Source organism: Embiotoca jacksoni, unplaced genomic scaffold (genome assembly GCF_022577435.1).
Source record: "Embiotoca jacksoni isolate LCO1_2020_lvr unplaced genomic scaffold, fEmbJac1.0.p SCAF_37, whole genome shotgun sequence".
Taxonomy (NCBI): Eukaryota; Metazoa; Chordata; class Actinopteri; family Embiotocidae; genus Embiotoca; species Embiotoca jacksoni.
Genome location: NW_027185389.1, coordinates 2,502,657 through 2,526,797, shown reverse-complemented (window position 1 = coordinate 2,526,797; position 24,141 = coordinate 2,502,657). Strand labels below are relative to the sequence as shown.

At 42.5% G+C, this 24,141-nt stretch overlaps 2 protein-coding genes across 5 annotated transcripts; both read right to left on the bottom strand.

Annotated features, from left to right (window-relative positions):
* Positions 1 to 387: 387 nt before the first annotated feature.
* On the bottom strand, positions 388 to 2,879 carry rpl35 (ribosomal protein L35). The gene is made up of 4 exons (XM_069166240.1): positions 2,776 to 2,879; positions 2,202 to 2,338; positions 1,152 to 1,233; positions 388 to 585 (listed from the first exon to the last, which is right to left on the bottom strand). Exons 1-4 carry the CDS (start codon positions 2,776 to 2,778, stop codon positions 436 to 438), a joined length of 372 nt encoding a protein of 123 aa, XP_069022341.1. The 5' UTR covers positions 2,779 to 2,879; the 3' UTR covers positions 388 to 435.
* Positions 2,880 to 3,715: 836 nt separating this feature from the next.
* Positions 3,716 to 24,044, bottom strand: golga1 (golgin A1). Of its 4 annotated transcripts, XM_069166119.1 has the most exons (25): positions 23,878 to 24,044; positions 22,625 to 22,771; positions 21,956 to 22,278; positions 18,832 to 18,922; positions 17,271 to 17,345; positions 15,846 to 15,943; positions 15,730 to 15,762; positions 14,238 to 14,366; positions 13,883 to 14,052; positions 12,062 to 12,173; positions 11,887 to 11,970; positions 11,684 to 11,809; positions 11,260 to 11,355; positions 10,940 to 11,035; positions 10,735 to 10,830; positions 10,200 to 10,340; positions 9,405 to 9,479; positions 9,072 to 9,161; positions 8,735 to 8,837; positions 8,144 to 8,304; positions 7,587 to 7,745; positions 7,418 to 7,477; positions 6,610 to 6,837; positions 6,426 to 6,512; positions 3,716 to 5,873 (listed from the first exon to the last, which is right to left on the bottom strand). In XM_069166119.1, the coding sequence occupies exons 3-25, from the start codon at positions 22,082 to 22,084 to the stop codon at positions 5,793 to 5,795; spliced, it is 2,520 nt and encodes an 839-aa protein (XP_069022220.1). In that variant the 5' UTR covers positions 22,085 to 22,278; positions 22,625 to 22,771; positions 23,878 to 24,044; the 3' UTR covers positions 3,716 to 5,792. The 4 variants fall into 4 exon arrangements, with proteins under 4 accessions (XP_069022220.1, XP_069022219.1, XP_069022222.1 ...); XM_069166118.1 differs by lacking the exon at positions 22,625 to 22,771; XM_069166121.1 differs by lacking the exons at positions 14,238 to 14,366; positions 22,625 to 22,771.
* Between the last annotated feature and the right edge of the window lie 97 nt (positions 24,045 to 24,141).

Below are 24,141 nucleotides of genomic sequence, written 5' to 3'. Positions count from 1 at the left end.
AAACATAAAAATAGAAGTTCTCGTCTTCGTTCCTGAAAAACTCGTTCTCGACTCGAGACGACGTCGTCTCGGCCTCCGGCTCCTCAGAGACGACGTCGTCTCGGCCTCCGGCTCCTCAGAGACGTCTTTCACCAGGATTTGTTCCTCCAACCACCGTGTGAAGCGTCTCCTTCGTTCAGCTACGTAATATTTGTACAAATTGATGCGTTTGTTACTTCCAAGTCTAAAAATAAAAAACCTGCAGAAAGACAAAAGAAACCCGTCCGCTACTTGGTTTCCCATCATGCACCTGGAGAAAACTAAACGACCCGCGACTCGTTTCTATGGAGCTAAAATGAAAAAGGAGCACGACAGAGTTTCTACGGAGGAAATTCAACAGAACCGACCGTCTTTTAAACAGTTTGTTTTTTTATTTTGTCACAAGAAAAAGCGTTTTTAAGCTTTGACAGCAAATTTGCGGAGCGAGTAGAGGAGGTCTTTCCTCTGCTGCTTCTTGGTGCGCAGGCTCTCTTCATGCTTGTTGAGCCGGCGGCGCAGAGCTCGGGTCTTCTTGGGTCTCAGATCCAGCGGCTTGTACTTCTTGCCCTGGAGGAGGAGGAAGAGGAGGAGGAGGAGGAGAAGGAGGAGGAGGAAGAAGATTTAGAAAAAGTTGCGATCTTTTACACCGACTGCAAATCTTCCAATGTACAAACTGTGAATGAATTACGGATGTTTTTAAAACCTTTTAAAAAGAAATACAACGTTCATCTCTTCCATTTACAAACTCTTTTTTTTTTACGTAAACGGTCTCAATCAACAAAAAGTGATGTAACATCTGGCCTTATTTTCTATAGTTGTGGAAGTGGAAACCCTTCAAATTAAATATTTACACTATTTGGTTTAACTAGAAAATAATTCGTAGGGAAATATTGTCTTAATTAGAAGCGTTGCAGCCAATAAAAATATAGTTATCAATTATTTAGGAAACATTCGGGCTCATCTCAAGTCTCAGTCTTTTGGTAAGCAGTTGTTGAAAACGCATCAGCAAAACATCAGCTCAACAATTATCATCTTAGACGAGAGAGAACCGGAGTGTGTGTGTGTGTGTGTGTGTGTGTGTGTGTGTGTGTGTGTGTGTGTGTGTGAAATGATGGGATGTCAGCTGTTCTCACCTTGTAGAACTTCCTCAGGTTCTCTTTCTGCGTCTGGTTGATGACCGTCAGGACTCTGGCGATGGATTTACGGACGACACGGCTGGAAAGGACGAAAAGTAAAAGTCAGACAACTTTGGATTTTAGAGGTAAATTATATTGAATCATTTGAGAGAGAAAAGATCAACGGGTCCGAAGACACAACGATAACCGTTGACGTCTTTTCAGTGTCGTTAGGAACTTATTTTTGATTAAACTGCAGAAGACTCATAATCAGACGAAAACTGTTTTAGAGCATTTTCACTGAAATGAAAAAAACAAGAATTTTTTTCTGATTATTAAAGAAGACGCAAAAAAAGAAAGAAGAGAAGCTGATATAAAAAAAAAACAGTCAAGTTTTACCAGTTATTTTAAAAGCACCCATCAATTAAATGTTGAACGTTTTTTTTTTAATTAAATCAATATTTAGGAAACATTCGGGTTCATCTCAAGTCTCAGTCTTTTGGTAAGCAGTTGTTGAAAATGCATCAGCAAAACATCAGCTCAACAATTATCATCTTAGACGAGAGAGAACCAGAAAAAAAAAAGACTTAAAAGTTTAAGACGCTGTCATTTGTAATAACTTTTACGATATCTGTCCCTCATTCATGCTTTTAACAGGCTGGACATTATATCAAGCTACTGGAAAAAAAAGAAAGAAGAAGAAGACACCCATCCATTATCTAACCCTGCTTCATCCTGAACAACATGTGGGAGCTGCAGCCTGTCAAAGCAGGGCCCGCCCTGGACAGGTCGCCTGTCAATCACAGTGGACAGACGGGACAGAAACAAAAAGGTCCATTCACGACCTTTAAAGGCCGAATTTGTAGAATCAACGATGAACCTGAACAAAAGCACGTGGGAACCCGCACAGGCCCGGGACGGAGCAGAAATACGAGCAAACCTCCGAAATGAACACCTCTGAAGGTGGCGAGAACAAACACTGAGTCGACCCGGGGCTCCTCCGGGGGTCCCCCGGGGCTCCGGTGCCCCGGTCCCCCGGTGTGTGTGTTTACGGGATGCGGGACTTACATCTTGGAGAGCTTCGAAGCGGCTCCACCGGTGACTTTGGCCACCCGGAGCTGGGACAGCTCATTTTTCAGGTCGTCCAGCTGCTTGAGCAGCTCCTCCTTCTTCTTGCCCCGCAGGTCTCTCGCCTTAATTTTAGCCTGAAACAAGAAAACGATCGTTCAGAAACAAACGTCCGATCAGCGTCGTCTTCTTCCTCGACACGAGATCAACTCAACGACCGGCAGGTCGGCACATCGCGGGGTTAAACCAGTCAGTAAATTAGGGAAAGATTATAACAGCGGGTGTGAACAGATTAGCTGCGCGCGTTTTCTGTAAAATAAATAAATAAAATAAAAAGCAGCTTCGAGCTCGTCCGCCATTTCTCCATTAGCTTCACTGTTAGCCTCGCAGCTTAGCTCGCGCCGCCGCTCCGTAATTTCACATTTTATTCCATCCGGGCTTCAATCTACCAACAAACACGCGAACGAACAAGCGCCCGGGAGTCTTACGTCGACATATAATTAAAATTAAACGGGTTTTGCTGCCTATTAGACGCCGAAATGTCAGGTTTGGTAGCAGAGCGCCTGCTGCTCACCATGTTCCCTCTCGCTGCCCCGTTGGAAAGGCCGGACGCTGCCGCGTGCTCAGAAAATGTAGCTTCCGGAGAATTTTCTTCTTCTTCGTGGGGTTATATGGTTGTTTGACCAAACGTGCGTACACAGCGCCGCCACACGGGCGGGCGGGCGGACGGGATGGTTGGGGGAAGCAGCAATGAGGAACAAACGTGCAATAAAAAAATAAAAAAATAAAAAATCAGAGGAAACGTTTACGAAACAAAAAAAACAAAACAAAAAACAAAAAAAATATGGATATAACCTAAACGGGCGTAGATTTCAAAATGATAAAAATGTAGGTCGATTTCAGCGTTTTCACCTAAACCTATTAAACCTAAAACTAAAAACTAAACCTATTAAAATTATTAAAATTATATAAATTATATATATATAAAAAAAAAAAAAAAAAAAAAAAAAATTCCCCTCGGGGATTAATAAAGTATATACCTACCTACCTACCTACCTATATCAGAATAAATAATAGCTCACGTTTTAAGAAAAAAAAAATTGAAATTCGAATAGAAGTAAAAATACAGCATTTATCTACGGTGCTAAATACTGTTCGCTGAAAATGGGACAAGTACACAATCGGGTATTTTAGTAAATATTAAAATTTGCACCTTGTATTGTCAATAATATGGCCTGGATATTCAAACAGTATAAATTCAACTATATAATTCTGCTATTTTTAATGGTTGTTTCGGATTACTCATCTAAAGTGTGATTTCAGTCGCACCCGTTTCCTGCAAATATTTTATAATAAAAGCCTCGTCAAGAAATGAAGGGTATACAGGAAGTCGATAATTTTAACAGGGCAAACGGAAGCGGATCAAAACGAGGCTTCGAGTTGAATCTTCGTGGAAAAAAAGAAAGTGATATTTAAATTCCCCCAAAAAAGATGCAGCGTTTGTAGCCAGAAGGTTTTTTTTTGTTTGTTTTTTTAATATCACTTTGGGTTTATTTTTTAATAAATGTGTGAAAGGAAAAACGGTTGTAGTGGCAGCACTTATTAAATCATAGAAAGCAAACAGACAGGAAAAAAAACCCTGTAGTGATTGTACAGTTGTGTTTTCAGGGTTCAACAAAGCAGAATCGATCAGGTTAAAAAAAAAAAAAAAAAAAAGTGCATTCACTGTTATTTTTATTCTCACGGAGACATTATATGTCTGCGTCAGAGTCTGCGGTACGACATCTCGTCTGCTACCTGTTGTTTAGCGTCACAACATCGTGACGATCCTGCATCCCAAATATACAAAGAAGGAATCAAACATACAAACGCAAACGTCAGGAAAAAAAAACAAAAAACATATGAGGATGTGACACCAGTTTGAGGGAGACGGAGGAGAGCGATAAGGCAGAAACATGAACGGGTTCTGGTCCATGATGATGATGATAAATACTGCAAACTGGTCACGTCAAACCATTTACACCCACTGATTTGTTTATAAAGTTCTCAATGCATACAGTTATGTACATACTTCTATATATAAATAGACATGTGGAATGTACTTTCATTTACATTAGCAAAGGCAGGTAAAGGTAGAGCACGTCCTCATTTAACAGCGCATTCAGTTGTTTTATCACATTGTTATTATTATTATTATTATTATTACTGTCCCACTTGCACAAATACAGTCCGTAGAATTCACACTGGTGTTAAAGGACCTACGAGCAGGTCCGTTAAGATGCAATACCGCCGAGTGCCACTAGAGGTCGGCTCCAAAAAAGCCTCCATAGACCACCGCTGGCTCCTCCCACCCAGCTCGTCCAAATATGGTCACTTCCTGCTCCAAATCGCTCCCAAACTAGCAAAGATGGTGACGGACAGAATCTGAACGGGAGGCTTCATAACGTTCACAAACCAACGATGACATCACTGATGGTTGATGTTTAGTTTGGACATAGTTTGTCCAATAAAGTGTTTAATTTAATTTAATTTAGACTGTGAAATCTGCTGCTCAGTTCACATCTTAAGTCAAAATTCTCTGCAGTTAAATGTCAGTTATTTTTTATTAATATTTAAGCTGGAGGGAAATTTTGTTTTCTGTTTTCTTGAATTCTATTTTCTTGAATTTTTATAAAATTCTGTAAAAGAAAAAGAAGAAAAACAGTTGGAAGAATTTGTGAATTCTGAATGTAGAAGTTACTGAAACTGAAAGAAAAAAAAAAGAAAACAAACTTGAAAATACCGACAGCGATTTTTGGCCTTAAATCTCGACTTCTTTTAAAAGCTGATTTCATCAAAAGAGCAAATAGAAAGTGATCACGTTGCTGTTGATGACAACAGAGATGTCAGTGATGTCATTACTGCAGTGAATTCTGGGACATTAACGGCCCGCCTAGATTCTCCTCGAATGTTTTTGAAGTCCGAATGAAAACTGATATGTTTTTAACATGCAGACAACCCGTGACCTTTGACACCAGTGTGAAACTACTCACGTCCATTTTGACAGGTTTTATTGAACGAGATTCTCGCCGACACAAGCCCGTTACCACGACAACGTTGTCATTGAAAGAAGCCCTCTGTGATTTTAAAACTAAAGCGTGAACCGAGGTGACGGGTCCCTCCGGCGGTCGGAGAGGCCGTACTTCCTGTCCACGGTGAGGACCAGTCACGTCGCGCCGACGGTAGAAATGAGGAAGTCTCTTAAAATAACAGTCAAAGTCGGGTCTGTTAATCGTCTCATTTCTTCACGGTTTCGCTGTTTTCAACCGAATTAGAAAACATCGGATTTCCGAAAAAACCCGGAGACGGCTGACGGGAAAACGAGTGTCATTTAGAAATCAACTGCTGATTATAAAGAGGATGCCTTTCATCCCCTCAGAGATTGTGTGCAGCGCCCTCTTTGTTCCCCCCCGCCCCGGAGCAGAAAACAACAGTTCCTCTCCCACAGCTGAGTAACGGGAGCCACGCAAAGGAAGGACGTCTTCCTTTAGCCTTTTTTCTTTTTTTCCTTTTTCTCCACCTTCATCTCGGCTCCGCCTCCGTCGCCGCTCATCAGCTCCAGTGAGTCGAGGCGCCCGAGATGGACGGCCGGATGGCGCCCTTCGGAGACGGCTTGGATCCAAACCAGGACATCTAAGAGCGCAGAGGACACAATAGGGTCAGCAGCTGAGACTGAAATTTTAAAAAACTGCTTTTAAAAAGGTCTTTAAACACCACGTGCAGTCTTTTTTTTTTTATTTACAAAGGAGAATATTTATTCATGCAGACGGATTTTTACGGTCTGAACTTAAAATATTATCAAACTAAACTCCCTCGCTTCGATATTTCAGAATATTTCCTGTTTGTTTTTAATGGTAAATATGTTGATTTCTTGTTCACCAACAATAAAAAAAACAACAGTCTACAGTAACAATGAGTTTAACATTAAGAATAGTAAACACTTTATATATACTAGTATGTAGTTTGGAAGTGGGATCTTCAAAATAAAATACTTCAGTCTGTAAAAATCAATGAATTGATCTTATTTGGATTTAATCACTGGATTTATTGCGACCCGACACAACAGAGTAAACTTCTGAGACAAGTTTTATTAGAAACTATCATTAATTAATTGTTATAGTCAACAAAAGAGACTCTGGTTCCTAAAAGGTTTCCAGAGGGGAGGAGTGTCGACGAAACACCGACCTTGTACTCCAGAGTTTGCTTCAGCATGTCTTCTTCCTCTCGAGTGAAGTTGAGCAGCACAGAAACGGCTCGGATCAGCTGGTAGGCCTGACGGAGGGAGACACACAACGCACAACAACACGGCGTGAGTTTTTGTAACACACACACACACACACACACCAGAAATTAATAAATGGAAACTGACCTCGGCCTCTCTGGAGGACATGAACTTGAGGACGACGTGCCTGAGATACTCGAAGTTGATCTCCCGCGAGTCGTTGAGGTCGGAGGTGTTGGTGACAGTGGTGTTGGAGGTGGGAGGACTCGGGGCGGAGGAGGCCAGCGGAGGCGTCGGGCAGACGCGCTCCAGCTTCTCGGCTCGGCTCTCCTGCAGCTTCTCCTTCCCGTCGGCTTCCGGCTCGGGCTTCAGTTTCTATAAGAAAAAAACATGTACATTTTATTTTTTTTATTTACATTCAAGGAGACGAAAACAACATCAACATCTGTATAATGCGGTTTGTTTTATTGTGATCACACAATGCAGATATTTATTCCAGATATCTTCTGTTCACCTGCAGAGTTTCAGTATTCAGGTGGTTTGCTGCAGTATTTTGTTGTATTTTTTCCTTCGGCTGCAGTTTCTTTGAGCTCTCAGGAGAAATGCTGGAGAATTAACGTTCACGGCAGCTTTAACACGACATGAAGCCTCAGCACTTTTTTTTTCTGCGTAGAATTGAGGTCACGGTGACTTTAACCTTTGACCTTCCCCCAACATACAAAATCCAGTCAGTTCATCCTTGGTATCAAGTGAATGGTTTCGTCAAATTTTAAGAAATTCCCTCGAGGCGTTCTCCAGATATGGAGTTCACGAGGAGGTGACGGAGGGACGGACGACCCGGAGAACACATCGGAGGAATAAAAACGGGTCTTGAGGACAAAACCAGTAAAAAAAACAACAACAAAAAAAACACGTTACCACACAAACAACCACGAAGACACCGACTGAGTCTCACCAGCTCTTTCTGCAGAGTCCTCTTCAGTTCTGCGAGTCTCTGCTGCAGCTGCTTGATGGTCTGAAATAAAAACATCATGAGTGTGTTTAATGTGTGTTGATGGGCGAAGCTGCAGATTCTCACACCGAATAAAAAATAAAGAAATAAAGAAAGAAAAGGGTTGTCTGACCCGGTTCTTGTCGCCGAGCTGCTGCTCCAGATCTCTGTTGACCTTCTGGATGTGATCCAGGTCGTCCACGGTGACGCTGCCGTTCTGGTCCTCGTCGCACACAGCGGGGCTTTGGAGCTGCTCCGTCAGGGTCTCCACCTCCACCTCCAGGTACGAGATCTGGACGACACACACAAGTACACAATTAAATAAATGATGACATGAAAACTGCTCCAAAAAAATGTGAATTTATCTTAAAAAAAAAACAACAACAAAAAACAGCTTAAAACTGTATAAATGTCACTCGTAAGTCTGTTTCCTTGTTGTTGGTGTTTACTATTTTAATAATATAGTCTTTGATTTGTGGTTTAAAAAATGTGGGTCTGGGTAGCTGCAAGACATCGAGCTGAAAACAAAAAGCAGCAACGTGAATGTTTATTTTAATTTTCATGTTTACTTCATTTAATTTGCTGCTTCAGTTGAATAAGAAAATATTCAGCAGACTTCAGACTCCGTAAATGTGTCTTTGTGTGTGTGTGTGTGTGTGTGTGTGTGTGTGTGTGTGTGTGGGTTCTGACCCGCGCCTGGCAGCTGTCCAGCTGTTGGGTCTGGCCGTGCAGCTCCGCCCTGAGGCCCGTCAGCTGGGCGTCTTTGTCTGTCTCCGTCTGCTCCAGCTGGAGCTGCAGCCGCTCCGCCTCCTCCTGCAGCTGCAGCAGAGACGCCTGCCGCCGCTGCACATCTGCAACACCGACAAAACAAATGTTAAGAGAAAAAATTAACCACGCTACACTTATTCATTTTCAATTGTACAAGTAGAATTAAATGTGTTTTTTGCAGATTTATGTGAAATCGAAAAAAAAGCCACGCTGGAGCCGACCTTTCAAAATAAAAAGAGGAGTTGGCATTTAAACCTCCGAGTGGTGCCACTTTTAGCAAAGAAATGTAAATGTATTCTTTTATTTTGAAGCAGCGGCCTTCTGACATGTTATATTAGTGGATTTTATTTTGTTACCTAGTGATAGAAAAAAATATATTAGGGGCTCAAACTCGTGATTAAAAATAAACAAAATGTCAGGTGGCGATATTTCCTATACAAGAGTTTATAGTGTGTGTGTGTGTGTGTGTGTGTGTGTGTGTTGTGCGTGTTGCGTGTGTGTGTGTGTGTGTACCGTTCTGCAGTGTCTTGACGTCCTCCTCTCTCAGAGCCAGCTGCTCAGTGACAGCAATGACTTCCTGCTGTGAGCTCTGTAAAGATGAGGTCTTCTCTCCGACCTGACATCATCAAACACAAACATGTCATCACACAATACACACTTTACACTTTCATACACACACACACACACACACACACTAAAGGACAAGCAGCTTTGATTTTCTTTCCCACTGTCTTATAATGTGACACCCTGGTGTCTGTCTGTGTGTGTGTGTGTGTGTGTGTCTGTGTGTGTGTGTGTGTGTGTGTGTCTGTCTGTGTGTGTGTACGTGCGTGCGGTGGGAGACACACACCTGCGTCTGCAGCTCCTCCCTCTGCCGTCGGCTTTCCTCCAGAGCTTTGGCGATTTCCGTGCTCACCGTCTGCCGGCTGCTCAGCTCCACCTGCGAGGGGGAAGGGAAGCGAGGGGGTGGAGGGGAGGGGGGATGGAGGGGGGGCAACAAACACACTCTGGTTTCCATCATCACTCAGTTTTACACCTGTTGTGTAAATCTATCACATTTGAGGTCACGTTTTCATCGTTTTTTATTTGACAGATTTCGAATGAAAAAAAAAATTCTTCAAGCTTTCAAAGTCTGGACATTTAAAAGAAGAGAATCTTAAATGTTGTGGTTTTATTTTTTTACCCGGCATTCCTCCAGTTCTTCTGTCTGCTGCTTCAGAGTAGAGTTCACCTCGACCACCTGCTGGTCCAGTTCAGCCTGGAGACAAAACAGGGAGACAGAAAAACATCAGTCAACACAAAAAAGTAACACCGCCTCTTTCTTGTAATAAAAACATTTCCATAAACACTCCATGACTGATTAATCTCTTATGATATCACTTATAAATATTAAATCTACTTAAACAAAAACAAAAGATTAAACAGTTACAAACTTTTCATGGAGTTTAAAGGGGGGAGAGTGTAATTCAGGTTATTCTTCCAGAGCTACAATTTACACATCCCATAAACACCTCACATGCAGACTATTGGTTGACGCCATAGTTTACAGACGTCCCATAAACACCTCACATGCAGACTATTGGTTGACGCCATAGTTTACAGACGTCCCATAAACACCTCACATGCAGACTATTGGTAGACGGCAAACGAAGTTTAGGACCCAGACCTGCCTTTTAAGTCCAAGATTTATGGAAATAAACACAAATAAAAAAAACAAACACACAAATTAAGCCAGTGTCAGCACCAACACTACAAGGCCAAAATTAAAAAGCAATGAGCTCAATGAATCAGAGACACTCAGGAGACTTTCAAAAGACAATAAGTGTCTCTTGTCGCCATCACAGGACCAGATTGACATCTGACAACGTCTACCTCAATAAAACACTAAATCAGAGTAAATAACATGACAATCATCAGGACCGCAGGACACAACATGATGAAGTAAAACAAGAAAATAAATAATAATTGGTGAACGTGCCGTCGTGTCCAGCAGCGTCTGTTTGTCCGTCTGCAGGGAGGCGATTCTCTCCTGCAGCCGGCCGACCGTCTCCTCGCTCTGCTGCTCCAACAGACGCAGCTGCTGGTCCAGGAAGGCTTTCTCTGCACTCCACTCTCCCTGCTGAACACACACACACACACACACACACACACACATATAACGACAACTTTTAAAAGAACAATTTCTTCACGGAGAAATATTCAGGTCAGAGATAAGAACATTATAGGTGTGTGTGTTGCTGGTTGCTGCGTTGCAATCCCTAATCCAACCACCAGGTGGCACCACAGTAAATAATTTTTCCCTCTACACATATATTGGTTGAAAATTTGAATTTTATTTGTTTGGTCCGCTCGTTTTTACTTTAATTCTAATTCAAATTTACATCCGCACACCTTGAATTTTAAAGATCCTTCTTTGTGGTTTCCTTAACAAACCTGTTGACCACTTTGGGAAAAACACCAGGCTTGTTTCCGTCTTAGACGAAGCCTGATTTTGCACATCGGTGTTTCCTCACCAGCTTCTCCACCTGCTGCTGCTTCTCTGCGACCTGCTGCTCGGCGCTCTTCAGCCTCTCGTCGCTCTCCACCAGCTGCTGCTCCAGGTTCGCTATCTGAAACCGGAAACACACACAACCGCACGAGGTGTGTGAGTCTGAGCCGTGTGTGTGTGTGTGTGTGTGTGTGTGTGTGTGTGTGTGTGTGTGTTGTCTGACAGCTCACCTGAGCGTCCGTCCTCTCCCTGTACGCCCTGGAGGACTCGTCTTTGTGCCGGAGGAGAGTCTGCAGCTCGGTGATGCTGTAGTTCATCCTGGACACCTGGAGGTCGACACAACATCGTGCATTCAGAAACAGGTTTTTCTTTTAATAACTCAAGTCTGTTTAAAAGAGTTTATTTGTGTGTTGAAACCGAATCATCATCTTTTAAAAGCTAGAAATGACATTATTCTTATGGAGATTCGGTGCCTCACCGTTGTGATAACAGACTGTCTCATATAAATCAGGGTTTACAGCCTGAATAAAGGTCCTATTTTTTTTTTTACCTGAGCCTCCAGAGAGCTGACGGTGTCAGCGTGGTTCGTCCGAACGGTCAGCAGCTCCGCTCTCGTCTCCTCCAGACTTTTCTCCAGGCTGGATTTCTGAAAATACATCAACGGCACCGATCAACAAAGTGTTTGTGCTTCTACAAATCAACATGAGTCCATATCATATCGTTCACGTTAATACTGGCATCACTTTCCAGACTCATATTGAAATTAAGGCTTACAAAAATAAATAAAAGTGTAAAAAAAAAACTAATTAATTAATGACGACTCCAAACTTCAGAAAATCTGTTCTTTGTCACATCGTCAAGAATCTCGTCTCTATCATGAAATTCACGTGAAGATAATCTCATCATTTGATTATCGATAGTTTTGATGGCTGAAAGTGAAATCCCCTCCATCGGTGTGTGTGGCCTCTCCTCACCTCCTGGAGAAGCTCCTGCAGGTGCTCGTCCTGGCTCAGGTTCCCCTCCAGCCGTCTGTCCAAAGACGCGACTTTCTTCTGGAGGTCCGCCAACAAGCGCTCCTTGTCCTCCTCCGTCACGGTGGCCTGACGACGGACGGAGGAAAAGTTAAAAGACGTGCTGCACGGCGACGGTTTTTAGAGGCGGCTCTTTTTCTTCTGACCTTTTGCTGCTGCAGCTTCAGGGCGTCATGCTCCGTCTGTAAATCACAGAGCGACTTCTCCAACGTGGACACCGAGTTCTGCGACTGAAAAAAACCAACAGAGAAATAATGGATGAAGGAGCGTTGCGGCGGAGTCGAAGTGTGGTCGTGCGGCGGCTCGCGTTCGCCGACCGACCTTCTGGAAGTCCTCGGAGACCTGCTGGATGACCGCCTGCAGCTCCCGACATTGTCCCCCCAGCTCATTGATCTTCTTGTCGGCCTCCTCTCGGAGCAGCAGAAGCTCCTCTCTGCTCCAAGCACATAAAATAAAATCAAGACAACGAATGCAAGCGAATTTTTTTTTTAAGAGCGACCGACTGTGTGCTGGAACTGTCTTCTTACAACCCCCGTATCCCCCCAAAAAGTTGGGATGTTGCGTAAAGTGTAAATAAACACAGAATGCAAATCCCGTAAAGCCATATTTAATTGAAAATAAACCAAAGAAAAATCAAAAGACTATGTGGGAAAATAGTACAACAATTTAAGAATAATGTTCCTCAACTTAAATTTTCATCATCTACGGTTCATAACATGAAAGATTCAGAGAATCTGGAGAAATCTCAAGGGACAAAGCTGATAAAACCAATACAGTGAACCCTCACTATAACGCGGTTCACCTTTCACGGTCTCGCTGCTTCACGGATTTGCATCGTGCATTGTGTTCTGCATTCTGATTGGCTAAACAGTCTCTCCGCTTCTTCTCTACCTGTTTGTCAATAACGTTGCGGTTTAATATGTACACGTACGTAAAACAGCTTGCCAAATTTAAGTTCTCAAACATAATCGATGGTGGCATGTCGGTTTATAAGAATCTTTTTGCCCAGAAGAAAAAAGAGCGACAACAACTACCGATAACTATGTTCTTCTCGAAAAACCACACCTGCACCGCGCTTTAGAAGAAAAAAACGCTCCAGAGCGGAGTCAGGATGCAGCGGCTCAGTCAGAAGAGCAGTGAAATACACGTGAGTCACTATTTGTCCTACTGTACTTTGTAGTTTTTTTCATAATCATTTTTTATTTTCTCCCGTTCTAATCCAATGACTCGGGTCGCAGTGGGGCGGTGCTGATCTCAGCAATTTGAAGCCGTCAGTTCGTATTGATGATTAAAATTATTATTTTACAGTACAGTAGTTATTTGTAAAAAAAACATTTATACAGTACTTTTATTTGTTAAACAAATGCTTGGGCCTGTAAAAAGGTTTTGTTCTTTGGTTTCAATGTATTATGGAGTATTTCATTGTATAATAATTGTAAAAAAAATAAAGGTTACTACTTCACGGATTTCGCCTATCACGGTTTCTATTTGGAACGTAACCCCCGCGAAAAACGAGGGTTCACTGTATTGGATAGTCGTGATCTTCGGGCTGCGCTGCATTAAAAACGGACACAAATCTGTAGTGGAAATCACTGCATGGGCTCAGGAACACTTATGAAAACCATCGTTTGTGAACACAGTTCTTCACTGCTTCCAAAAATGAAGGTTAAAACTCTCCAAAGAAGAAACCAGAAAGAAACATGATCCAGAAACGCCGCCGCCTCTTATGAGCCCGAGATCGTTTAAGACAGACTGAGGTGAAGTGGAAAACTATCTTGTGGTGTGACGAATCAAAAATCTTTGATACATTTTTTGGGGAAATTATGGACGCTGCATCCTCCAGGCTAAAAGATGAGAGGGACCATCCAGCTGGTTGTCAGCGCTCAGCTGATAAGCCAGCCAATACAGCGATGCATTAGTGCACGGCTTTGCAAATCATTTCTTTCTGTTTTTATTGACATTTTACACAAGTTTTTTTTTTTTAGTGTAAACGGGGGTTGTAGATTTGTCGACTTTAAAAAGTAACCTGGCCTGATTCCCCAACTGCCTGAAAATTGTCTGACGGCTCAGTTCACACAGAAGTCTCACCACCAATAATAATAATAAAAATAAAAAAAAATCACCTGTGGCGTTCCTTCTTACCGCTCTATTTCGAACTCGGAGTTGAGTCGGCAGCTCTCCTCGTGCCGCTGCTCCAGAGCCCGGAGTTTCCCCCGAGCCTCGGACAGCCCTCGTTTGGCCGACTGGACGTCGACCTCCTTCTGCTGCAGCTCCTGCTCCCGCTGACTCAGCAGCTCCTCCTTCCTCAGCAGCTTGACGGACGTAATTAAATCACAATCAAAGAACGAGCCGCGCGCACACACACAAAAAAAGTGCTGCTATCAAATCACAACAAACTATTCACAGACTCTCCTCAGAGAGCGCCAACTTCTTCTTTAGAAATGGCCTCCCTCCCTCCCACACCCGCCCACCCATCTGGGACTCCACACGTACGCACCATGTGTTTAACCTTAGCGAGCTCCTGCTGCTGAAAGCCCTCCAGTTCATCCAGGTCATCCCTTTTCTGGAAGAGCGCTAAGCTTTGCTCCATCGTCTCGTCTAGCCGAGCTGACAGGGCAGCTTTCTCCTAAACAGAACGACAACAGCTACGTTACACCAGCGTTCGCCGTCCCGAGTCCGTCCAGGCAGGTTTTCACAAAAAGCCCGTTTTAAAAGGCTCCCCTGTGGAGTTTTCGGACTTCTCGTGGCGCTATGGGACACGTTGATGGTTTCATACTGTACCACAGGTAGCAGTAACACAGCAGCAAAGACTGCTGGCAAGTAAATATCGACGTAAACAACGCTCGATTTAAAATAGTTTGAAACAAATTCATTTTGTTTACTCCACAGGGCACCTTAAAGGAAGCTTTTCCATTTCCTCGTTCATTTAGGAAAGAGGAAAACTCTGTTAAGATATATAACATGACAGCTCTCCAGAAGTAAAGCTAAAATATGTCAGAAATGAGTGACTGGCATGAGGGGGTGGAGCCATGGTAGCGTGGCCCCGCCTCCTGCTCGGCCCTCACTATCGAGCTAATGGCTCGACCCCCCCTTGAACTCACCTGTTGGTTTGTAAACTGCCGTTTTGAAACCTATATTTTGGTATTTCGCCTGTCCCTAACCTGTTTCTTTTTTGGAGCAGGAAGTGACCATATTTGGACGAGCTGGGGGAGGAGCTACCGGTAGATCTGACTTGATCTGAAATAGGAAACCTGATGATACTACGTCCCGCCCACCGATAGCTGTAACCTGACTGCACCACAGGCCTGTCAATCAAACAGACACCCCCCAAAAACAGGTCTTCTTGAATCTTCTTTTCTAATGAATGAGGGATTATTTTCAGATGGACCTCCAGAAAACTAATAAGAAGGAGTGACTTTAGCTAACAACACCGAGATAACTGATGGACACATTTTATTCACTTTGGATTTGATGAGAGAAGTTGAATGGGAGTCTATGGAGCCGGAGGCTTTTTGGAGCCGACCTCTAGTGGCACTCGCTGGTGTTGCAGCTTAAGGCACTTCTGCATCGGAACCATTTTTCAGACCCAGAAGCTACGAATACTTTTATATACAGTCAACGGTTATAACACACATATGTGTTACCCATACTTCACTTGTAGCAGAGACAAGGAGATCACTTCTTCAACCGTTCACAAGCAGCAGAAAAGTTTAACAGTCGTTATCCACAACGAGTAAGTGGAACCAGACTGAGACCTTTTTTCTTAAGGAGGTCTGAAGTTATTTTAGTCCCCAGAAACTTCAGATAAACATCATTGACCACGGAAAGCAGGTAAATTCAACAGGAGTCAACTGAAATAGATCAAACGTGTCAGAAATAAAAGGCTCCAACAAATGTTTGGCAAAGAGTCCAAGTTTTAAACCCTTCAATCATAGAAACGTCGTGTAATTCAATTTACGACAGGCTCAAAGACAGATGTAGAGTCGTACCTTTTCTATGTCGACCATCTTCTCCGTCCATTCCTGCGGGTAAAACATAGAAGGAAGTGAGAACACGAGCCACCAAATCACCACCGTATGATAACTGAGACCGAGAGACGTTTTACCTGATCTTTCTTTTCCAGCGCCAAAGCCATCCCCTCCGCCATTTTGGCTCTGTTGGCCTGATGAGACTCGTTCTGGTCCTGAAGTTTCTTTATGGATGCTGAGCAGAGAAAGTGAGAGAAGAAGAAGAAGAAGAAGAAGAAGAAAAGATGGAAACCATGCAGAGGTTTGTTCGCAGCCAAAGAGAACAGAAACATTAAAAACAGCAACAAGATAGTGGCACCGTTAGTAGCTGTGAAAAGTTGCAGTCGGATTACAGCGTGTTCGTCACGCAAGCAAAACAAAACAAAACAAAAAACAGGCAGGAAACAAGCGACGTGAAAACTAAAACGCTAACGGTGAAGCCAACATCTGTGTAAGTCTTAAAAAGATGCAGAACTTAACACAACTCACAGAACTACAATCCCATCTAACAAAAACAAAATTCTTATATCGTTAATACTTTAACGTTAATACTTGAGAATAAACCGCCGCAGCAATTTACGATAAACTAAATCTATAAAGTCAGCCCTGGCGGGGGATTTAAAAAAAAAAAAAAAAAAAATCACAGGTTTTACCTAGAATATACCAAGGATATTTAAAAGGTGACACATCAGATCCACAGCTGTGGAAGAGCCCCCCCCTTCGCACAGTTCATTGACCACACCGCAGCGCAGAGCCCGACCCTCTCAAACCAGCTGGAATAATACTAAATAATCTGAGCCTGAACTGATCGGGGTCCTGACGGTTCCGGTTGTAAATTACAGACTCGAGCGTTCCGACATTTACAAAAAAAAAAAAACGTAAAACTACATCGTAATCGGGTTTATAACGGGTTAATTGCGCCGCGCAGAGCAAACGCAAAGCAGCCGCCTCCAGTGGACAATAGATTGTGACATTCCTCGTCAGCCTGGAGTTCAGGTCATCAAAAAAAACATGAGGACTCGCTCTCAGGACCATAAACACACTATTAACAAAAAAAACAAACAACTGATGTCAGACAGACGTGACAAAAACATTCCACGATGTCAGCAGAGATTCATCATAAGAGGCGGATGTACCAGTTTTTACACCGGCAGCAAACTCAACAAACCAGAATACAAAAACAAGACATATTGGTATTTAAATAACGGGTGCGGCTGCAAAAGAGCTTCATTTATAATCTGTCTGTTTCTGAAAATCTACGTCACACCTTTGGGAGTGAAAGCAGAAAAGATGTGGAACAAAACTTTGAAGTGTAACAGATCTGAAGGTTGAATTATTAGATTAAAAAGTTTTAAAAAAAAGCATCCGGTGATCCCAAAGAAAAATAACTCATGCTGTTAGTGTCTGGAGACGACCGCCTTCCTGAGAGGATGTGATGATGTCACTACGGCTGACGGACAGGTGAGGAGAAGAAAAAAGACAAGAAAAAGGAAGCTAATCGGGAGGAGAGTAGAGGTACGTACAATCCTGATGCCTTTCTAATGCAATTTCAAGCTTGTCCTTGGTCTTCTGCATAATTCGTAGCTGCTCAGCGTAGTCTAGTGTTGGGAGGTTGGGGGTCATGGGATGGTGGGGGGAAGAAGGGGAGGGACAACACACACACACACACACACACAAACAGACACAACCACGAGAGGCAGATGACAGTCAAGAGAGGAAGTGGAAACAAAAGGAGAGGGAGAAAACAAAAGGGAAAAACATGATTGAGAAATAATGGAAGGTAAAAAAAACGAGCTAATGATTTTCTTAACTGGAGAAAACCATCGCTGGTTTAAAGGCGGCAGGAGAACGTGCGACCTTTAACCTCTCTCTCTCTAAAGCCACCCGAAAAGGAAGAGGCGCTTTTTTAAAATGTTTCTATACACACACACACACACACACACACACACACACACACACACACACACACACTGAGCAGAAGGGAAACTAAAGAGAGAACTAAGTCATTTGAATCTAGAATAAACAAAACCCCACAAACATTTAAAACAGCGACGAGTATCATATTCATTCAGAGACATTCATATAATCACAGGACGGGATAGTAGAGCTCGTGTTACAGAGGAAATCTAGCTGTCCAAAACAGGAAGTGGACGCTGTTCTTTCAAAGTAAAAGCAGCTCCAGTTTGTTTTTTTTATTGGTAAATTTAGATGTGCCGAGGAAATAAAAAAATAATTTGCATTTTTAACAGTCTCAATTAACTTGACTTTGATTTAAACTCCAGGGTTTAGACCAGAAGAGGCTCCAAGCTTCTTTTTTTTTTTTTTACTCTTAAGAGCTGCTTTGACAAAATAAAAGTGTCGTAGAGCTACTCATGTTTAGTAACATTTATTATTACGTTCAGCTATTGTCGAGGATTTCGTCGTTTTTTTCCTTTGGCAGTTTTTATTTATTAAATATCGAGTCTTCTTCGTGCATCACGTCTGTCTGGATGATTCTTTTTATTTGTTTCCATGTTCGAGTCGTGTGCACCTTCATTCAATGTCTAAAAAAGCTTCTTTTTTTTTATTTTATTTTTTTTATTTCTATTTTTTACCTTAGAGCCATTTCAGACCAAAGATTTCTGACGAGAGGATCTGAAACTCGCTGCGAGTTTACACTCGGATAAAACCAGACGAGACGACTTTCCTCTAACTGACGTTTTAAAGCTGCCAGCTTTTCAGGCTTTCTCGTAAATTTGTAGCATCTTGAATGAGGACAGTGATCGTGAGTTACTTGACAAAAAAAACGTTTTGCCAACGTTTAGGGGAGTTGGTGTCTCTTCTAATAAGCAGAAAAAAAATGAAATGAAATGTTTCATCTGGTCGTGAATCTTTGGTCTGAACTGGACTATAAAAGGGCTGTTTACCAAAGTTATTAACATACAGTCCAAAATATTAATCAAACAACGCCATTACACATTTTTTGGTTAATGCTTCAGAGTTTGAAATACTTCAGATGTTCCTGTTCATCAGGTTTAAACTGAACTCTCCTGATTATCTCCTTTAAAAAAAAAACCCAGCTCCAGCCCGACGGGTTCGTCCCACCTGACAGTTTGGCCTCCAGCTTCCTGATCTGATCGTTTCTTCTGAGGAGCTGAGCGGGCAGATCGTCTCTGGAGCTGCTGCCGTCGGACGCCTGCAGAGACACACACACACACACACACACACACACACACACACACACAGTCAGTGTCAGTTAAGCGTTTTTTTTTTTAACAATTAACAGAAAATGAATCCATAACTTTTTGAACTTGACAAACTTTTGTCTTTTTTTTTTTAAAGTGCATAGAGACAAATATTCTCTCGCTTCTGCTTCCTAAATATAAATCATATGTGACATTTTAAACTCAAAATGTTTCGCTGTGGAAAAAAATTCTACGTAATTTTTTTTTCTAATTTTTTCTAAAACATTTTTTTTCGAACGAAATGATGATAAATGCACCAAAATCTGCTCTTTTTTTTTTCTTTTCTTTTAAATCAAGTGAAGAGTCAAAGCATTCATCTCCTCCTGTAATCTGCTGACTCGTCAGAAATGTCGGGCACTCTGGTTATCACAGTTTAACCTTCATGTTTTAAGATTCGTCATCACACCACATTCCTGCTGGGACACAAATCACATCGTGTTTCTGGTTTTTGGCCGGTCGCCTGCAGGAAAATTATAAATACATGAAGATGACAAGCAGCATGACAAACTGCGACACCGCTTTGTTTCCATCGTACCAAAAAACAAAACAACAAAAAAAAACCACACACAATGTCACATATCAGCCTCCTGGCAGTATGAAGCTGCTCGGGCCGCTTCACTAAATTATTCAGCCGAGTGCAACTGACACTGCAGCCTCGGGAGTCTGAACTCCCCTGAGAGAGATGACGACCGCCCGGTCGGCTCGACTTGCTTCGACACAGATTTTTTTTATTTTAAACGAGCCGTGACGGCGACGTTTTGTCCCGACGACGAGAACGATGAAAACATTTCTGCAAGCGCGGCAGAAAAACGTCAAAACGGATCAGGGAAAATTTAGAGAGTAGCGCTGTGACATACTTCCCCCTTTAGTACACTAACACATAGCGCTCTTACAATGTTAGGACTCCTGCTTGTGTCGTGCAGGAATCACCCCCAAAGAACACAGCAACAAGAAAGCAGCGGTGAGTTTGTTCTTGACGGTGGAAAGAGAAACCAAGAAGAGAGCTTCATGTTACACTGACTGGACTTAAGACGGAGGAACACACGATCCTGCCGGAAGACAAAAGGAGACCATCCCTGATGTCAGTCACACCCCGGCTCTGATATCTAGAGCTGCCGACTCATCGGAGCGATGACCTCCGAATCCCACGACTTTTTCTGAGACAAACGACTCGTGACCGGTGATACGACGAGAAAATCCCTCCCCCCGATCTCTGTTAGCTGCGTCTGGATTCATAAACTCTTTACAAAAGTGTTCGTAGCTTCCAGGTCGGAAAAATGGTTCCGATCCAGAAGTGTCTTCAGCTGCAATACCAGCGAGTGCCACTAGAGGTCGTCTCCAAAAAGCCTCCGGCTCCATAGACTCCCATTCAACTTCTCTCATCAAATCCAAAGTGAATAAAATGTGTCCATCAGTTATCTCGGTGTTGTTAGCTAAAGTCACTCCTTCTTATTAGTTTTCTGGAGGTCCATCTGAAAATAATCCCTCATTCATTAGAAAAGAAGATTCAAGAAGACCTGTTTTTGGGGGCGTGTCTGTTTGATTGACATAATCCCCAGATTATCATCACAATCGTTTCCATTGATCTTTGTACAAAAAACAGCTGGATGTAACAAACAGAAATGTCACATTTCCAACAATATTTCCACATAGATTTTTTTTTTCCTCTGCTGTGTTTAATAGCGTGTGTAATGTTTATTTTTGATCAGGAATTTCCTTTATATATTTCAAAAATAGGCTTTTGTATATTTGTGATTTAAATCCTTTTTATTTGTCATATGTTTTTGTTTACAAAGCCTAAAAAGGTAAACAAAAATTTGAATTTGCCAATAAAAAAAGCTCCTCTTCTTCATGAGGTGTATTATTAAAGCATGATTATACTATTAAAGAGGGCGTAAAAATGACGATAAAATAGTTCAAGTAAAGCAAGTAAAACTGCTTTATTGCTTTTTAAATGTGTTGTTGGTGGGAGGGGTGATCACATCGACTGTGTGTGCGCTGTGAGTGATGGAGGGAGAGGAAGGCAGTAAAAGGCTCTTATCCAAGCGGCCGCGGGGATTTGACTAATGCGGATGGACATCGGCCATCAGCGGCCAGAGAATCTCTCGAGTGGCCTAAATATCGCAGCGCTGACCGAGGTCGGAGGTTTGACATCCTGAAAGGCTGAACTTGTTGGAAAGATTAGTTTTTAAAATGTGAAAACATTCACTCAGTTTGTTTATAAAGGCCGTTGCAGCTTCTCAGTTAGCAGAACTTCCTGTTGGGAATCTGCTTGTTTTTTTTCTGTTTCAAGTCCAACGTGGAGACGTTTGTTAACGAAACTTTAACGACAACAATAAATAGACCAAAGACAACATATCAAATGTTGAATTGAGGAATTTGTATTGTTTTTTGTAAAATATGTGCGTATTTTGAATTTGATGGCAGCAACACGTCTCCATAAAAAAGTTGGGACAAGGTGACAGTTTATCGCTGTTATTGTGTCATCTCTTGTTTTTACAACACTCTGTAAAAAAAAAAAAAAAAAAAAAACAAGGAAACGGGTGTGGGATTTTAACACCACAGAAGAGCGCCGACGAGTCCGTCAACTTTATTACGCTGGATTTTATCAATGAATTTCATTCAGAAAGTTTTTGTCTTTCATGCACAAAAGGACAAAAAAATATCCAAAGTTTGCGGTTAAAAACTGAACTTTGTTTCGATCTGCATCACAAAGATATTCTGCTGAAAACAAAAGCTGTTTATCGTCTTCCTGAGTGACAAACAAGTGACTTTAATCTGTTAATTACTCAACTACTTTCACATAAACGCACCTACGGATATAAATTTGAATTGATGAGGATTTTTTTTTAACCGCTTTATCTGTTCCCGTTCACGTAAAAGAGATCACGGCAACAAATCAACCAAACGGTGGTTATTATGCATCAAAAGCAAAAAAAAAAAATTTAAAAAAAAGAATAATACCCAATCACGAGAGTACTTACGAAGTCATCCCCGGAGTCGGCTCCCACCGAGGTGATGGATTCCTTGCTGATGGTGCGCGGTATACGAACTCCGGTCCGCGGCGCCGTGGCCGCCTCCTCCGCGATCTTCTTCTTCAACTTGGCGAACATCCTGGTTTCCTCTCGGCGTCTCTCTCTCTTCGGGTGCGGCGGGCGGTTTTGTGCGGCGCGAGCGGCTTGTATCGTGACGCATGGAGTTTGTTTCTTACGGCTCCGTCTCCTTCTTCTGAGGGCTGAAACCGAGTCGCGTCCTCGCGCTGTCACACTCGGAGGAGGTTCGTGCTGCCGTTTCCATTCTGCTACATCTACGAAAAGGAGACGGTTAATGATCGGTCCCGAGTTCAGCCCATTTTAAACCTGTTTCACGAGTGTAAAATAATATCTGCAGGCTTTTCCCACCAGTAAAAACAGTTAAGTGCAGCACCCACGTGTGTTTTTAAAGCACCTAAGACCTCACAGCTTCACTTTAAGCTGCATTTAAGTAACGCTTAGTGATTATTGCATTTTTAAATAACTTTTCTGTCATGATAATAGTCCAAAAATGACTTGCAAATGCATAGTTTAGAGTCAAATAACTGCACCCCCTCCCCTCTCCCCCCCCACCGCAGCACCGCAGCCAATCAGAAAACAGGGAAAACTGTGTCATCTTACAATTTTTTTTTGTAAGAAATCAACTTCCTTCCAGCATCCCTGGAGGCTGTAGCTCAGTCGGTAGAGCGGGTTGCACACAGGTTGGTGGTTCGATCGCCAGCTCCTCCTGTCCACATGCCTAAGTGTCCTTGAGCGAGACACCGAACCCTAAAAAAAATAAGTCGCTTTGGATAAAAGCGTCAGCTAAATGAAATGTAACGTAATCCCTCGTAGCCCAGCCGACATCTGAGATCAAACTTTTGCCGTGAAAATCTCAGGACCTAAATCGATCATTTTTGCCATATTAGTCTTAAGTTCCTACATATTATAATTTGACTGACATCTTCTTCATCACTTGGACCGTTTCTGCACGACACCCAACCGCATCAGCACTGTTTGCACGAGGTGCAACTGCACAGGTGTATATTTTTGTTTCTTAGCTGTATACATGTCCATTTATGTTTTTACGTGTCTATTTATGTCTGTTTTAGTTTGGTTTTGTTTTTTTGCACGCTGAGAAAGAGAGAAGCTGCAACCGGAGTCAAATCCCTCGTCTGTGTAAACATACCCGGCCAATAAAGATGATTTTTGAGATTTTTCTTATAAAATATTGAGTTTAATTTAGGGAACTCTTGAACCTTATTCTCTTTTTCCTCATTCCCTCTTTTTTTTTTTAGTACAAAGACAGACAGTCCCAAACGCTGCTCCAGTTTAAATTAAGTCACCTGACCTCCTTTCTTTATCGTGACATATTTCCCGGTCTGTCTGACCTACGGGAGGTCTGGTACTAACACTTTCTCACACCGACACGTTTCCAGCAGATATCCTGTCGATTTTGGTCACGTGACAGCTTTCTGTTCTTGTAAATTGCTTCCGGACACGTGCCACTCCTGAAACTCTCCCGTCAGTCACTTAGAGACGTGAAGAGCGCGTCATCAAAACAAATCAATCATCGGATCAGAAAGAGCTTTCTAACTGTGTTTCTGCGGTTTGTCTCCGGTGTCTCCTGTCCAACTCAACCGTCCGGCTGTTTACCGGATGAGTGAGGTCACAAAGTAAAAAAAAAAAAAACAAACAAACAGTGTTTTATGAGTGTTTAATAATAATAATAATAATAATAATAATAATAATAATAATAATAATAATAAAAAAAGGAAAACGCTGTTTGCGCTGTCAAGTCTTGTTTTGACAGAAAGGCTAGCCGAGCTAGCTCCTCTTAGCCACAACAATGAGAGTTAACGTTACCGTGTGACGTTAGCTGTCGTTAAACTCACCGTATAAACGTCCGAGTGAAGACGGGTCCGTTCGCTTTTCTTTTTTTCTTCCTCCTCTGAAGAAAAGCTCCGAGCTGCTGAGCCCGTCGGGTCCGACTCGGTAAGTCCCGCTCGTCTTCACCAGCTAGCTTGCTGCTGGTTTTCTGAGCTGAGCTACACGTAATCACCCCCCGACACGAGCCGGATGACGACGTCACGGGATCAGGCCTCTTCGCTGATTGGACGAGAACACAGAGAGAGAGAGAGAGAGAGGAGGGGGCGTGG

What these genes read in the sequence shown, in the direction of transcription:
- rpl35 (XM_069166240.1), bottom strand. An exon ending in GCTTCGAAGCTCTCCAAGAT is followed by an intron (nt 1,234 to 2,201) that starts GTAAGTCCCGCA and finishes CGTCCTTTCCAG; the next exon opens with CCGTGTCGTCCGTAAATCCA. An exon ending in ACCTGAGGAAGTTCTACAAG is followed by an intron (nt 586 to 1,151) that starts GTGAGAACAGCT and finishes CTCCTCCTCCAG; the next exon opens with GGCAAGAAGTACAAGCCGCT.
- golga1 (XM_069166119.1), bottom strand. Translation starts at nt 22,084, where the DNA reads ATGTTCGCCAAGTTGAAGAAGAAGATCGCGGAGGAGGCGGCCACGGCG. An exon ending in AGCTCGGCGACAAGAACCGG is followed by an intron (nt 7,478 to 7,586) that starts GTCAGACAACCC and finishes TTTTTATTTCAG; the next exon opens with ACCATCAAGCAGCTGCAGCA. An exon ending in AGCAAACTCTGGAGTACAAG is followed by an intron (nt 5,874 to 6,425) that starts GTCGGTGTTTCG and finishes CTGCGCTCTTAG; the next exon opens with ATGTCCTGGTTTGGATCCAA.